General features: G+C 34.7%; 1 protein-coding gene across 3 annotated transcripts in view; it reads left to right on the forward strand.

Annotated features, from left to right (window-relative positions):
• RNF180 (ring finger protein 180) overlaps positions 1 to 15,044 on the forward strand; it is a 209,177-nt gene that overhangs the window by 49,581 nt on the left and 144,552 nt on the right. For 2 of the 3 annotated variants that reach the window (XM_042987623.1, XM_042987629.1), the window contains exon 4: positions 743 to 1,702. In XM_042987623.1, the coding sequence (XP_042843557.1) occupies positions 743 to 1,702 (960 nt within the window). The remainder of the gene's footprint in view (positions 1 to 742; positions 1,703 to 15,044) is intronic. The other variant, XM_042987631.1, reaches the window with a different exon arrangement.

A 15,044-nucleotide genomic window follows, 5' to 3' on the forward strand; every position in this document is an offset into this window, starting at 1 on the left:
AATGACTTTCTTTGTTGTTGTTAAAAAATAACATCTGATAGGTATCCCTTGCATTCATTCTCACATTGTAATGATTTCCTGGGAACATGCCAATACGCTGGTTTTAAGTGTCCTGAACTTTACAAAATGTATCAGGATGCTACAGATGTTCCACTACCTCTGCTGAAAAAATAATTTTTAGCTAGTTTATTATTAATTTCCCATTTGAATATAGAAACTGTACTCTGATGTACGCAACCAATATCTTTTGGTTGTATGTAAAAAGGCAGGAAGAGCTTTATTCTGTTGGTTGGGTAAAGTTCCCTCCCACAGTGTTTGGTATGCAAGAAGTGTATCAAAACAGACACTTTTCTGTGAGATTTTACTTGCAAATTAAGCTCTGTAGACTGATTTGCTTCCTGGTTCCATAGTGTATTTTTCTTTTCATTAATTCACACTGCATCCATATTCAACCTATTGTTTGAGAGAGTCTTTTAGAATTCTTAGGAGTATTGTTGAGATGGGCATAATGTATAATATGTTATTCTAGAACTTTGGAGTTGCTTATCTCTGTTTATTAAAAGGCTTATTTCCATTTATTGGTCTGTCTACTAATCAGAAAACAGGAAGCTAGCCTTTTCTGTGGCATAGAAAACTTTCATGTGGTTGGCTTAAAAAAAAACAAAACAAAACAAAACAACTCACATTCTCTTTGGTTACTTTACAATGAAAGCATTGTCTTATTTTCCTTTATTACCTGTAGGCCCAGTGGACAGTTGGAAAACTGAATTGCCCTTTCTGTGGGGCCCGTTTAGGGGGCTTTAATTTTGTCAGCACTCCAAAATGTTCCTGTGGCCAGCTTGCAGCTGTACATCTCTCTAAGAGCCGGACTGATTATCAGCCAACACAGGCAGGCCGACTAATGAGACCATCGCTGAAATACTTGTCACATCCTAGAGTTCAGTCAGGTTGTGACAAGGAAACTCTGCTCACAGGTGGCACCTCCAAAAACAGAAATCACAGGCTTTTAAATATGGCCCAAAATAATAATGGCCCTGGAAGATTAACAGAAGCACTCTGCCTGGAGGTACGGTCAACATATTTTCAGATGAAGAATGAAAAACTGCTCTTCAAAGCATCAGATCCAAAATACCAGCTTTTTGTTCCTCAGCTTGTGACGGGCAGATGCACTACAAGAGCTTTTCATAGGAAATCACATAGTTTGGATCTGAACATCAGTGAGAAACTGACATTATTACCCACTTTATATAAAATACATAGTAAGACTGCTGCCTGTCCCAGGCTAAATGAAACACAGCCTATTCACCTTTCAGGCTTGCCTTTAGAATCTAGTAAAAATAACTGTTCCTTTCAGATTTCATCCAATTTTGATCCTAATATGCTGCTGCAAAGATTTTCAGTGACTCCCCGTGAGACCCAGACACAAAGAGGAGGAGAATTTCAGTGTGGTCTAGAAGCTTCCGCAGTGTACACTGACCATGCTAGTTCTAACAACCTGACTTTCCTGATGGACCTGCCCTCAGCTGGTCGGAACATGATAGAGGCCTCGGACCAGGAAGAACACCTCTCTCCACTGGACTTCCTGCGCTCGGGCACTTTCTCATTGGGTGCCATTAATCAGAGGCTCAATAAAAGAGAAAGGAGCAAGTTGAAAAATCGGAGAAGGAAACAACGAAGGCATGAAAGATGGCTACAGAAGCAGGTAATTTTTTTGAGAGTTTACTAGAAATTCTGTATTACTAATACTGTGCTCTGGAGAAAGGAGCTAACTTTGGATACCTATATTATAAAAACATGGTTTTAATGAGTATTGGAAGGACATTTCTGTCTAGGTAAACTTAATAATCATGTACCTCTCTTATGATTGACAGATATAAGCCTGTCTCTGTGCTCACCTATGTTTAGAAAATGTCCTTTTGTGAGATTTTCCCAATTCTAATATTTTACGCAAATATTAATCATGATATTGAGATGAGATTGTCATATTATTTTAAATTTATTCATGTTAGGATTGTTTACGGCAATTTTATTTCAGGTTAAGTTGAAACAAAACAGTTTTTCTAATTAAATCCAATCTAGTGCCAAATTCATTGACTTTCATCACTTTTAGCTTAAATGGATATTTTCAAGGAGCCTTATGTAATTATATGCTCACATGATCCAGATATAGTTTACTGTGCTAAGTTATGAAATTCGTCTTGGTAATAATTGACCCTTACTCTAATTTTATAGGAAAGTGTGCTTCTCTATGGTTTAAACTTCTGTCCCTATAATGATTTGTTCAAAAGCCATTATGTGAAGGCACTGAATAATAAATTGCAGGTGCTGAGGAGACCAGTGGAAGCCAATGGATGAGGTGCTCATGAAAATTTGAAAGTTTGAGGACCGGTATTTTCTATGTAAACTTTTTTCAAAAATTGCCTTTGTTATTTACTTGTTCATAATAAATAGCAATCCTTATTAATCAGTATGTTGAATATCAACAATGTCCTTAGAGCTTAAATATAGAAAGCTGCAACTGTGCATAATAATTCATTATTTTAAACAAGCGAACTTATTTGTGATTCTAGTCATAGATTGAATACAATAAAATTACTGTGAGTGCTTCAATCAGGTTAATTATTTTTCATTGTCAGGTTGGATAGTATAATTATAGGTCATTACTACATTTTTGAGTGGATGCTGACAAGAGGATTGCAGTTTGATTTATTTGCAAGTGATGGCGTAATGTGGCATCAAGGCATATATTGTAGATTGTAAAAAAATGAATATATTTTAGCATCATTATAATATACTTCACAGCTTAATTTATCGAAGCTGTAAAATACAATATTTTTAATTGAAAATTTGACTTAAACCCATAGATACATTGGAGATGATCATATATTATGTTAATATTCAGAAATAATACCTGAAAAATAAGGTAGAGAGCTCTAAAATAATTTAACAAATAGAAATTTAAAAGAAATATACTTGCTCTGTTCTGTAAATATATGCGGACAACATCCTTGCAATTTAAAAAATGTGTTTAGTTTTTAGGCTGGGTACTTCTGAAAAGTTCATCTATATTACCAATTCCTTTCAGCATAGGAACACTGTACTTCATACAGTTTAGAGCAAAGCAAGACCAACATCAGTGGGTTTTTGTTTGTTCGTTTGTTTGTTTTTATGAAGTTACTTTTATTCATTCACATACGTGTATTTTAGCCAGCCTGCCTGGCTAATGGATCAGAATGAATGAATTCTAGTCAGATCTGTGACACTTCAGGATAGGGGGTAATATGGCAGGACCCTAAGAGGTTTGGTTGGTTGCACAGGAGATATAGGCAAACAAATGCCGATAGATCGTCCGCTTAGCTGTAGCAGCGTGGAAAGGACAGTTAGTGATGCGAGCACACACCATGGTTAGAGCCAGAAAGAAGAAAAATTTTCAACTGTTTTGCTAAGTGAAACAAAAGGATAAATCCTAGAAAGATTTAGTATTTGAGATAAATTAATGGTTTAGCTATTCAGTTCATTCCGTGTTTAGTAAAGAGTAGTTAATTCTGTAAACATTTATCAAATATGTGTTTCATATACCATGCCTTTGAGTAATGACTTCATCATAGATCCTGCCCTTTTTTAAATAAGGAAGATAAGCATACAAGATATAAAGGCAAAGTTATCCATTAATGATAAATTTTTTTAAGTTTAAAATAATTTCGTTGGGAAATCTAGATTTCTGACTTTCATTTGATATTTTTAATGATTTTTTTCACAAGCTAGACATCTTTATGTGGCATTTACCTAGTGTTATTGACACTAGAAAAAGTTATTTAAATTTTTGAAGCTTTGGGGTATAAATGAGACTAACATTGAAACAGAAACTATAGCCAACTTTCAGTGTTTTATTCAACAGATGTTAATTAAACATCTACTTTGGGGGAAGATAGTGCTGAGCGAACTTGGTTTTTTTATTCATCATAGTCTTTTTGAGTGTTTTGTTTTAGTTTTTGTAATTATTATGCAATAAAATTGATTTATTCTTGGCATATAGCTCTATGATCTAAATACACAGGTTCATATAACAGCCACCATGATGGGGATACAGGATAGTTTCATCAACCTCAGAATCTCCCTTCTGCCTCTGTAATTGTGCCTTGATTATGTCTTTATAATCATATCTTTGCCCTACCTCTAATCTCTGAAAAACACTGATTTGTTCTCTATTACTTTAGCTTGTCTCTTTGATGATGTTATAAATAATAATGTAATGTTATAAAATTAGAATCATATATAACTTCTAGAGACTGGCTTCTTTTACTCAGTACAGTTGCCTGTGAGAACTGTCTAAGTTATTTCATATATCTACTGTTTGTTCTTTTTTATTGTTCAGTAATATTCCATCATATTAATAAACCAGTTTGTTCACCTGTGATGGCAGGTGAGTAGTTCCAGTTGTTTTGGCAATTATGAGTAGAGCTGTTAGAAGCATTTCTGTTCTTTTTGTGTGTGTGTGTGAACCTAAGTTTTTTCATTTCTCTAGGGTAAATAGTAAGATTACTGGATCATATGGTAAGCATATATTTAACTTTATTGGAAACTGTCAAATTGTTTTCCAGTTTGGAAATGGCTATACTCTTTTGTATTCCAAGACAGGATGTATGGGAATTTGCTTTGCTGTCACTCCTCACTAACACCTGGTAGTCTCAGTATTTTTTATATTGTCATAAGTAGATAGGTAGTTGTATCACATTGTGGTTTCAGCTTGCAATTTCCTAATGGCATTTTCCTTATGATGTTGAACATTTTTCATGTGCTTATTTGTCCATTTGTATATATTGTTTAGTGAAGTGTCTGTTTAAATCTTTTAGTTATCTTTAATTGGGTTGTGTTCTTTGTGTTGAGTTGTAAAAGTTCTTTGTATAGTTTGGATGTGAGTTTTTCATTGCTTGTGTGATGTGTAAAGATTTTCTCTGAGTTTGTAGCTTGTCTTTTCATTCTCTTAACATTTTTTTCCTATAAAAACATATTTAATTTTGATGAAATCTGATTTCTCATTTTTTAAAATCAGTTATGCTGTTGGTGTCATATCTAAGATCTCTTTTGCTTAACTCTAGGTTACAAAGATTTTCTCCTGTGGTTTTGTCTAAAAGTTCTATAATTTTAAGTTCCCCATTAAGAACTAGGATTCATTTTGAGTGTATTTTCTCAATACGGTGTAAGGTTAGGTCAAGATTTCTTGTTTTGCATAGAGATGCTCGATTGCTCCAGCACCATTTGTTGAAGACACTGTCCTTTGTCCATTGAAATGTTTCTGCAGCTTTATCGAAGATCATTCAGCTGTGTGTGCGTGGGTCTATTTCTGGATTCTCTTACCTTCAGTTCATTTTGGGGTCTCTCTCATTGCCAGTAGTTCTTTGTCTTAGTTATCATAGCTTTATAATACGGCATAAAATAGGATTCTAGAATTCCTCTAACTTGTTATTTTTCAAACTTGTTTTACTTATTATATAGTTCCTTTGACTTCACATATAAAATTTAGAATTGGCCTGTTTATGTTTACAAAAAAACCTTGTTGGTATTTTAATTGTATTATATGAAATCTACAGATCAACTTCGGAAAACTGAAATCATTACTATGTTGATTTTCTTAATCCTTGAACGTGGTATGTCTCTCCTTTTATTTAGGTCTTTGATTTCTCTCATCCACATTTTTGCACTTTTTATCATTCAGAACTTGTGCATGTTTTGTCAGATTTATACCTACTTACTTTTTGGTGTTATTCATTTTAAAAAATTGTTGAAAATTGTGTATTACTAGTGTACACAAACACAATTGTTTTGACTTTGTGTCTTCTTATGTTGAAGGTACAGATCTCTGACATCTTTTATCAGATTTATCTCTCAGTATTCATATTTTTTATACTGTTGTTAAATGATATTGTTTTCTTAAATTTCAATTTCCAGTTGTTCATTGATAATATGTAGAAATAAAATTGAGTTTATATGTTGATCTTGTGTCTTAGAACTTTTCTAATCTTACCTATCTGGATCCCATTGTGTTTTCTACTTAAATGATCATATCTGTAAAGAAAGACAACATTACTTCTTCCTTTCCAATCTGGAATTTGTTTCTGTTTTTTGTGTTACTAAAGTAGCTAGAACATCCAGCACAATACTGAGTAAAGATGAGGAGAACAGACATCCTTGTCTTTTTCCTGGTATTAGGATGAAAGCATTCAGTCTCTCGTCATTAAGTAACATGTCAGTTTTAGGTGTTGTGTAGATGCGCTTTATAAGGTGGAGGAAGTTTCCTTATATTCCAAGTTTGCTAAAAGTTGTAAATGGATGTTGAATTTTGTCAGGTGTTTTTTCTGCATCGATTGATACGATTATGCATTTTCAGTATTAGTACCGATTAATCAATCAGTCCCACAGTAAGCACCACTTTATTATGTTGTATTCTATTCCTGTATATAGCTGGATACTACTTGCAATATTTATTTGTGAGATTTTTTTTTTTTTTAACCTCTGTACAGGAAGGATATTGACCTGAAGTTTTCTCTCTTTTTGTACTGTCTTTGTGTGTTTTGGTATCATGACAGTACTAGCCATGTAAAAAGAGTTAGGAGATAATCTTTCCTCTTCTATTTCCTAGAAAATATTATGAAGAATTGATGTCATTTTTTCTTAAATATTTGGCAAGGAAACTTTCTGGGCCTGAAGATTTCTTTTTTGGAAGATTTTTGACTAGTAATTCAATTTCTTCAGTAGTTGTAGGACAATTTATGTTACCTGTTTCATTTTGAGTACATTTCAGTAGTTTTCAATTAATTATCTAAGTTTGTATTGTTGAAATTATGTGTTTAGTATTGTTCATAATATTCCTTTATAATTATTTTAATGTCTCTTGGGTCTGTAATGACATCTTCTTTTTAATCCTTACCATGCCAGTTTGTTTCTTTTTCTTTTTCCTTTTTTTAAATTTTATTTTAGTTTTGCTAGAGGTTTATCGATTTTATTGATCTTTTCAAAGAACCAGCCTTGGGTTTCAATTATTTTTTCTATTGTTTGCTATTTTTAAGTTCTTAATTTCTACTCTTACCTTTAATATTGTCTTCATTTTCCTTGCTTTGACTTCATTTTCTTTTCTCTTAGAAAAAAATACTTTGTGATAGAAACTTATCAAGTGGAAAATTTTTTTTCTCATCTAAGCATTTAATTCTATAAACTTCCCTTTAGTTACTGAATTACCTACATCCTGTGACTTTTATGTTGTATTTTTATTATAATTCAGTTCAAACCATTTTCTAATTTCCTTTGAGACTTCTTTTTTGGCCCACCTTGTTGGTCTAAGTGGTTAGTGTGATCATGAAAAGACTGAAATACTAGCATTTTGAGGAAATTAATAAAAAATTTCTTCCTGGGGAAAATAGTTCTTCCTTTCGGTTAAGGGAAGGTAAAGCTGTCTCTAGTATTGTTGCATAATATTTTTTAATTTAAGTCTATGTAATATGAATAAAAGAAAATATCTCTTAAAGAGATATCTTTAAGACCCCAGGAAGCTATTGTGAAAAGAGAATTTACCTTACCTTTCTGTGGAGTGTTGTGCATGAGAATATAAAATAATTGACCAAATATCATGGTTTGTAATAAATCATTGCACTTCTACAATGACTATGATATATTGTAGTCATAAAACATAATTATTTTAAATGAGTTCAGACTCATTTAATAGAATTAAATTAATTAAATGAGCTAAGACTACTTGTATTATTACAAAGGTATGATTTAGACACTTGGGAGAATAGAAGCCAAGAAATTATATTAAGGACCCGCTTATAGTTTATCTAGAAAAGATATTTTCCACAAGGCACTAAATTTCATTTTCATGGATTTGTCACAGTGATCATTTTGAACTTTGCATAAATTTCAAAGGAGTTCATTTAATCATTTACACTTGATTTGTCATCTTCAAATTATGCACAAATCATATTCCAAATACATATTTGGTTGTCTCTTTAAAAGAGGAATTTTTGCATATCTGAATTATAATAGTAATCCACCTATTGAACAATTATTCCCAATTTTTTCTCTTTTCCCAGCAGAAAATTAATGGTTTATTGACAGAAAAAGCCTTAGTAATGAAAATCTGACATTTAGAATTACATGCCACAGATCTTACTGGTTTCATTAAACATAGAAACATAGTCACGAAATGGTCTTTTAGGAAAGAACATCATGACTTTTAGTTATAGGGAGACAAAGTATTATTTATTTCTCTGTCTACTTTGTGTAAATTTATTTTTTCAGTTTAAGTTTGTCACTCTTCTTTTTCTTTTTTTATTGAGTTATAGTTAACATACAGTGTTATTTTAATTTCAGGTGTACAATATATGATGCAACAATTCTATACATTACTCAGTGCTCATCAAGATTAGTCTACTCTTAATCCCATTCACCTATTTCACCCATTCCCCACCTACCTCCCCTCTGGCAAACATCAGTTTGTTGTTTGCATTTAAGAGTTAGTTTTTGTTTGTCTCTTTTTTCCTTTGTTTATTCATTTGTTTTGTGTCTTAAATTTCACATATGAGTGAAATCATACAGCATTTGTCTTTCTCTGTCTGATTCATTTCACTTAGTATAATACCTTGTCCATCCATGTTGTTGCGAATGGCAAGATCTCATTCTTTTTTATGGCTGAGTAATATTCCACCGTGTCTGTCTGTGTGTCTGGATACATATACATACACACCACATTTTACTTATTTATCCACTTATGGATGGATGTATACTTGGGTTGTATCTCTGTCTTGGTTCTCATAAATAGTGCTGTAGTAAACATAAGGGTACGTATATCTTTTTAAATTAATGTTTTCATTTTCCTTGGGTAAATATCCAGTAGTGGAATTACTGAATCATATGCTAATTCTATTTTTGATTTGCTGGGGAGCATCCATAATGTTCTCCATAGTGGCGGCACCAATTTGCATTCCCAGCAACAGTACATGAGGGTGCATTTTCCTACATATTTTCGTCAGCACTTGTTATTTCTTGTCTTTTTTACTTTAGCTGTTCTGACAGATATGAAGTGATAACTCATTGCAAATTTTATTTGCATTTCCTTAATGATTAATAATATTAGACATCTTTTTTTCTTTTTTTTTTTTTTTTTACATTTATTTTTATTTTTGAGAAACAGAGTGAGACGAAGCGTGAGTGGGGGAGGGGCAGAGAGAGAAGGAGACACAGAATCTGAAGCAGGCTCCAGGCTCTGAGCAAGCGGTCAGCACGAATCCATGAACCATAAGATAATAACCTGAGCCAAAGTTGGACGCTTAACCAACTGAGCCACCCAGGCGCCCCATATTAAACATCTTTTTATGTTGCCTGTTGACCAACTCTCTTCATTTTATTAGTGTAACAACATTTAGGGCTTGCTCAATAAGTTGATACTTCTACATTTGTTCTACCTTCCAGGAAGTCACCCTCAACTGAGAAAATAAGATACAAATAAGTTGTCAAAAAGGCATAAGCAAATACCTTAACTTTGTTTTCCTGCCATTTCAATTGATTTCAAAATACAGGTAAATGAATAACTGTATATAGAGCAAAAGTATGTAGAATTGATAATTCCCTTATCTTAAGATCTAAATTTTCTAATGCTTAGCACAATACTCTATGCATAGTAGGTAATCAGGGATTTTTTTAATAAAAGCTTTTTTTTATTTTAGCATAGTTTTTGGATTTTTTATAAAAGTTGTGAAACTAGTACAGAGAGTTCCCCTATGCCAACACCTAGTTAACCCTATTATTAGTAACTTACATTGGTATGGTACATTTACAATTAATCAGTATTGATATATTATTATTAACTAAATTTTATATTTTATTCACAATTCTGTAGTTTTTATCTAAAGTTCTTTTTTTCTGTTCTAGGATCCTATCCAGGGTACCACATTTTATTACATTTAGATACTGTGTCTCATTAGGCTCCTCTTGCCTTTGCCAATTTCTCAGACTTTCCCTGTTTTTGATGACCTTGACAGTTTTGAGGAATGCTGATTAGCTATTTTGTAGAATGTCCCTCAAATAAGATTGCCTCATGGTTGTTTCATGATTAGACTGGAATTATTTTTAAACAATTTTTTTACGTTTATTTATTTATTTTGAGAGAGGCAGAGCATGAGCAGGGGAGGGGCAGGGAGAAAGGGAGAGAGGGAGAATTCCAAACAGGCTCCATGTGGTCAATGTGCAGAGCTCAACATGGAACTGGGACTCATGAAACCATGAGATCATGACCTGAGCTGAAATGAAGAGTCGGATGGTCAACCAACTGAACCACCCAGGTGCTCCTAGACTAGGATTATAGATTTTGTCATGGGTCCCCAACACTACCTCCACATTCAATGATTCACTAAAAGGACTCACAACACTCACCCTATAGTCACACCCACATCTGTGTATTATTATAGTATAAGGATACAAACCAACATCAGCAAAGGGAAAGGTGCATGGGGCAAATTCTGGAACAAACCAGATAGAGCTTCCAAGAGTCCACTGAGTTCTGTAAAATGAACTTAGTTCTTCCATCAACAAGTTGTGACAACATGTTCAATGTTGTATGCCAGGAAATCTTATTACAGAGTCAATGCCCAGGGTTTTTATTGGAGGCTGGCCATGTGGACACCTTCTGCCTGGAACATACCAAAATTCTGGACTCCAGAAAGAAAGCAGGTAATCAGCATAAACCATATGTTTTTGTTTAGACATGAAGCACAGTGAGCCAGTCTTATCAGTTAGGTTGATGAGCCCTCCAGAAATTGAAATACTCAGATGTCAATCAAGGGCCAACCTTTTAAGTGTAGATAGATATGCTACATTAGCACTTTTCTGGACATGGGTTTTGGGGAAGAAGACCACAGAGATAAAATGCTGTTTTCATGACATAAGACATCATGTCAAGGATATATACTACTGACATGACATCAGTACTGATGCTAGCCCAGGAATGGGGGAGGGGGAATAATAATAATTATCACACTTACATATCCCTTATGTATTGCTGCTGTAACAAATAACCAAAAACATAGTAGCTGTAAACAATATAGTTTTATCATCTTATAGTTCTGGAGGCCACATTCTGAAAATGGATGTTATGGGGCTAAAATCAGTATGTTGAAAGGGTTGCCTTCCCCCTAGAGGCCCTGGGGTGGAATCTGTTACTTGGCCTGTCTCTGTTTCTTGGTTTGTGTCTTCCTTCCAGCAGCAGCATCATTCCAACCTCTGTTTCTTCTGTCACTTCTTCTCTTTGACCTATTTAGGGGCCCTCGTAATTATACTGGCCCACCTGGAATATGCAAAGTAATCTCCCCATTTTAAGGCATAAGTTGATCACAACTGCAAAAGTCCCTTTTGCCATGTAAGATAACATATTCAGAAGTTCAGGGATTAGGACATGGACATCTTTCGGGAGCCATTATTTTGCCTACCTCATGAAGCTTACTATAGGCTGGGTATTTTTCCGAGCTCTTGATTTCATCTAATTTTACACCATTTTATGAGATAAGTTCTATTGTCAACATTTTATGGATGGAGTAACTAAGTATTGGAGAGGTTAAATAACTTCCCTAGGCCCACAAACCTAGTATGTGGCAGATGTAGATCCCAAACTCCATGCTGAAAAGTGACCTCTCAAGAACGATTTCCCACATGTTTTATCATTCTTAGATGATTAAGAAAACATTTTATCATATACCTTAATTTTTCTTTCATCCTTTTGTTCATTTAACTGGTATCTGTTGGGTAGATGACTCTTGGACAGAAGCTATACTAAATATTGAGGTTACAACAATGAATGAAATATGATTCTTTGACTCAGGGACCTTTGAGTGAAGGGGGAAGGCACATATGAGTATCAGTGATCTTTTTCTTAACGCATTTGCAGAAATGTCGTATCATCATGATGTTTGGACAACAGCTTTTTAAATCCAGGATTGTTTTGGATTTAACAAATGTTGGATTTAACAAACAGACCTTGAGATACACTGAGAATCCCAGAGCAGTCCCAAAGAAAGTAAGCTTGGTTGGGGAAGATTATGCAGAAGTGAGAAGATTGATGGCAAAGAAGAAAAGAGAAACGATTAACTGAGGAACAGTTATGAGGGAGTGGTAAGAAACATATGTTTGATTCTGAAGATGCCATGTGGTTGCTGAGTAATTTTAGGCTAGGTCCACAGTAAGAGCTCAGTAAGTAATTGCTGAGTACATGAATTGAACAAATAAATAATGTAGCCAACACTTTACGCGTAGAAAATAATTTAAGGGTCCTGGCTAACATTGGTTCCTTAACGCTGATTGCAAGTTGGAATCCTCTGAGGAGCTTTGAAAAACTGCCAGTGCCTGGTCTCTATCAGGTTATACTTCAGTTGGTCTAGACTGGACATCACTATGTGTGTTTTTGTATGCTAAAATGTATATACATACAGTATATTTTAATTTTCAAGTGATCGTAATGTATAGCCAGAGTTGAGAACTATTGGAAAGAAGGGAGATCAATAAAGAATTTATTAACAAGAGCAACGAGAATTTATTCTGATTGATATTGCAGAGGAGAGGCAGCTGGCTAGAACCAGACTGAGGAGGAATTAGATGAAGAAGCCTATTGGAAAGGACAAGATACTTTGATCTTATACCTTCTAACACCTAATATAGCTCCTTGCATATAGTAAAAGACAGTACATACTTATGTCCAAGTGACATTTAATATCTTCACATAGCTTTTCTTAGCCTAGTATTATGAGAATGAGAGTTCTGACTAAGAGCAACCTGAAGGGAGGGAGTGGAATGAAGAGTTTCTGGCTGTGAGAGTGATGGTAGCAGCAGTTAGAAGTTACTGAGCCTAAGTGTATGCTAGGTACATTACAAGGTGTTTTACTTGTATCCCCTCTTTCCCATGAGCTGGTAGCTTGCCGGAGCAGGAGGAAGCTCTGAGGAAGGCAGGCTTTGGACACTAGAGAGGAGCATGAAGGCACTGACTTCCCCAGGCACTGAAGGGAAAAGGCAGTGGGGTGTAAGAGAATGGCAAGGAGGCATGCTATCCTTTCCCAAATTTTGTGTAAGACCATTTGGAAAAAGGAGAAAACAGAATCATCAGTAACCTAGTCCTAAAGTGACACTTAAGGAAAATTGGAGCTTATCATGTAGGACTGAGCTTAGTCTAGGTGTGTCGGGTGAATAGATCTAGACTGTGTCTTCAGTTCTTCTGGTCTCTTGTGCTCTGGGAAGATTGTGCCTGGTTTTCATTCTAAAGCTCCACATTTGGCTTCATTTACCACATTAACCAAGGTGGTTTATACACAGTCCACCTGTTGTCCCTTATTCCATTTCTGTACTAACCTATTTTTTTTTTTTGAGATGACAATTTAAGAATTTAAGTACCAGTGTATTCATGGATATATACTGATTTTTCTTTTAATATGCCAGGACCTGGATGAGACACATGAAATGGGTGTGGGTGTGCGCACGCGCGTGCGGTCTAGGCCTTGGGTGTAAAGACTAGAACTTTTCAACTCATTATAAGGATAACTGATGGTCATTTCACAATAGAGCTCTCCATGGAGTTTGCTGGGGCTGTCGTCAGGCATTCTACCTCAAGTTTGACTTCTACCAAATCTTGCTTTCTTTCCCTCCACAAGGATATTCCCTAATAAATATCCTGCAAATTCCATCTCAGGATCTGATTCTCAGAAAACTCACTCTAGAGCAACTGGTCACACAGGTCTAGGAAGCTTACTTCTCTAAGGAAGGGGGGAAACAGGTCTTACAGTACCTTTGATTTTACACAAAGAGGAACTTGGGCTGAGACATGAGAGGAGGCTCCCCTCCATTAACAAAGCCTCAAGTAGTCAATCCATGTACTAACCTATTTTTTAAAACCATAGGGCCTTCTTGTCCTGCTCAAACTTCCTTGAAACTGCACAGTGCTGAGACATGTGTCACCCAATCTTCTCATATTTAAGAACGTCACAATGTCAGCTTCTCTTTGTCCCCAAACTGGGGATGTAGCTGGAATCCTCTCCCTGGCTCTGCATGGCCAGTTTGAACTGCTGTCACCTGGGCTTTCTTTTACAAAGTAATATTTTAAAGGTAATTTTCAGTTTCAGAAGCAGCATAACATTGTTAGAGAAAATGCAGAAAAGTAAAAATTACATTTACATATCAATCGTTTAAATATCAAATTGAATAGAGTGGTTGCCTAAGAAGGGAAGGGAGAGTATGATCCAGGGTGCTGTATAGGGGGCTCCAGCTCTATTAATTATGTTCCTAAGATGGATAGTATTTTTCACAGGTGTTATCATTTGTTTTATTTTTTTTAATGTCTCTAACATTGTGTAATACAATTGAAGCATCAATTATAAATCATAGCATTCTAATAATGTCATGCCCTTTTTATTCTTTTTTTTTTTTTTTTTTTGCCTCAAAATCTTAAACCATTCACCTTTGTTCTTGTTTTAAGGCTAGAGGCTACAACAGATAATATAGGCAAGTATCTTACCTAATAGGCTTAATTTTTTATAGTGCTTGTCTAATATTCTATCAATAAACATTGATTAATAAACCAAAAGCAAAACTGTCTGCAAAAAAATAACTCTATATCTGTATTGAATTAAAATAAGCTTTTCCACTCTAATAATTGTGCTTTTATGACCCTCTCTGGAATGCTAGTTTGTAAAGGCTATATGGATCATCTAGTTTTCCAACACCAGAGGGCACCAAATTTCCTCTTGGAGCGAAACAATCAGCCATTTCTTTCCATCAGAGAATTTCATCTACTGGGGTAGAGTATGGAATGGCATAAATTTTAGTTTCTTGTCAAATCAAAACAGTAGAGAATGTGTGCTTTGTGAGAAGGAGTTTACAAAATAATAAGAATGCTTTCTCTTTTTGCCATCAGCTAAGAACCTGTCACTGTTTGTAGTAAGCTGCTTTTCAGTGGTATTTATTATGTTTATTAGAGGGAGTAACACAGGCACTCTGCAATAATATTTAGGATAAAA

The sequence above is a fragment of the Panthera tigris genome, chromosome A1 (genome assembly GCF_018350195.1).
Source record: "Panthera tigris isolate Pti1 chromosome A1, P.tigris_Pti1_mat1.1, whole genome shotgun sequence".
Classification (NCBI taxonomy): Eukaryota; Metazoa; Chordata; class Mammalia; order Carnivora; family Felidae; genus Panthera; species Panthera tigris.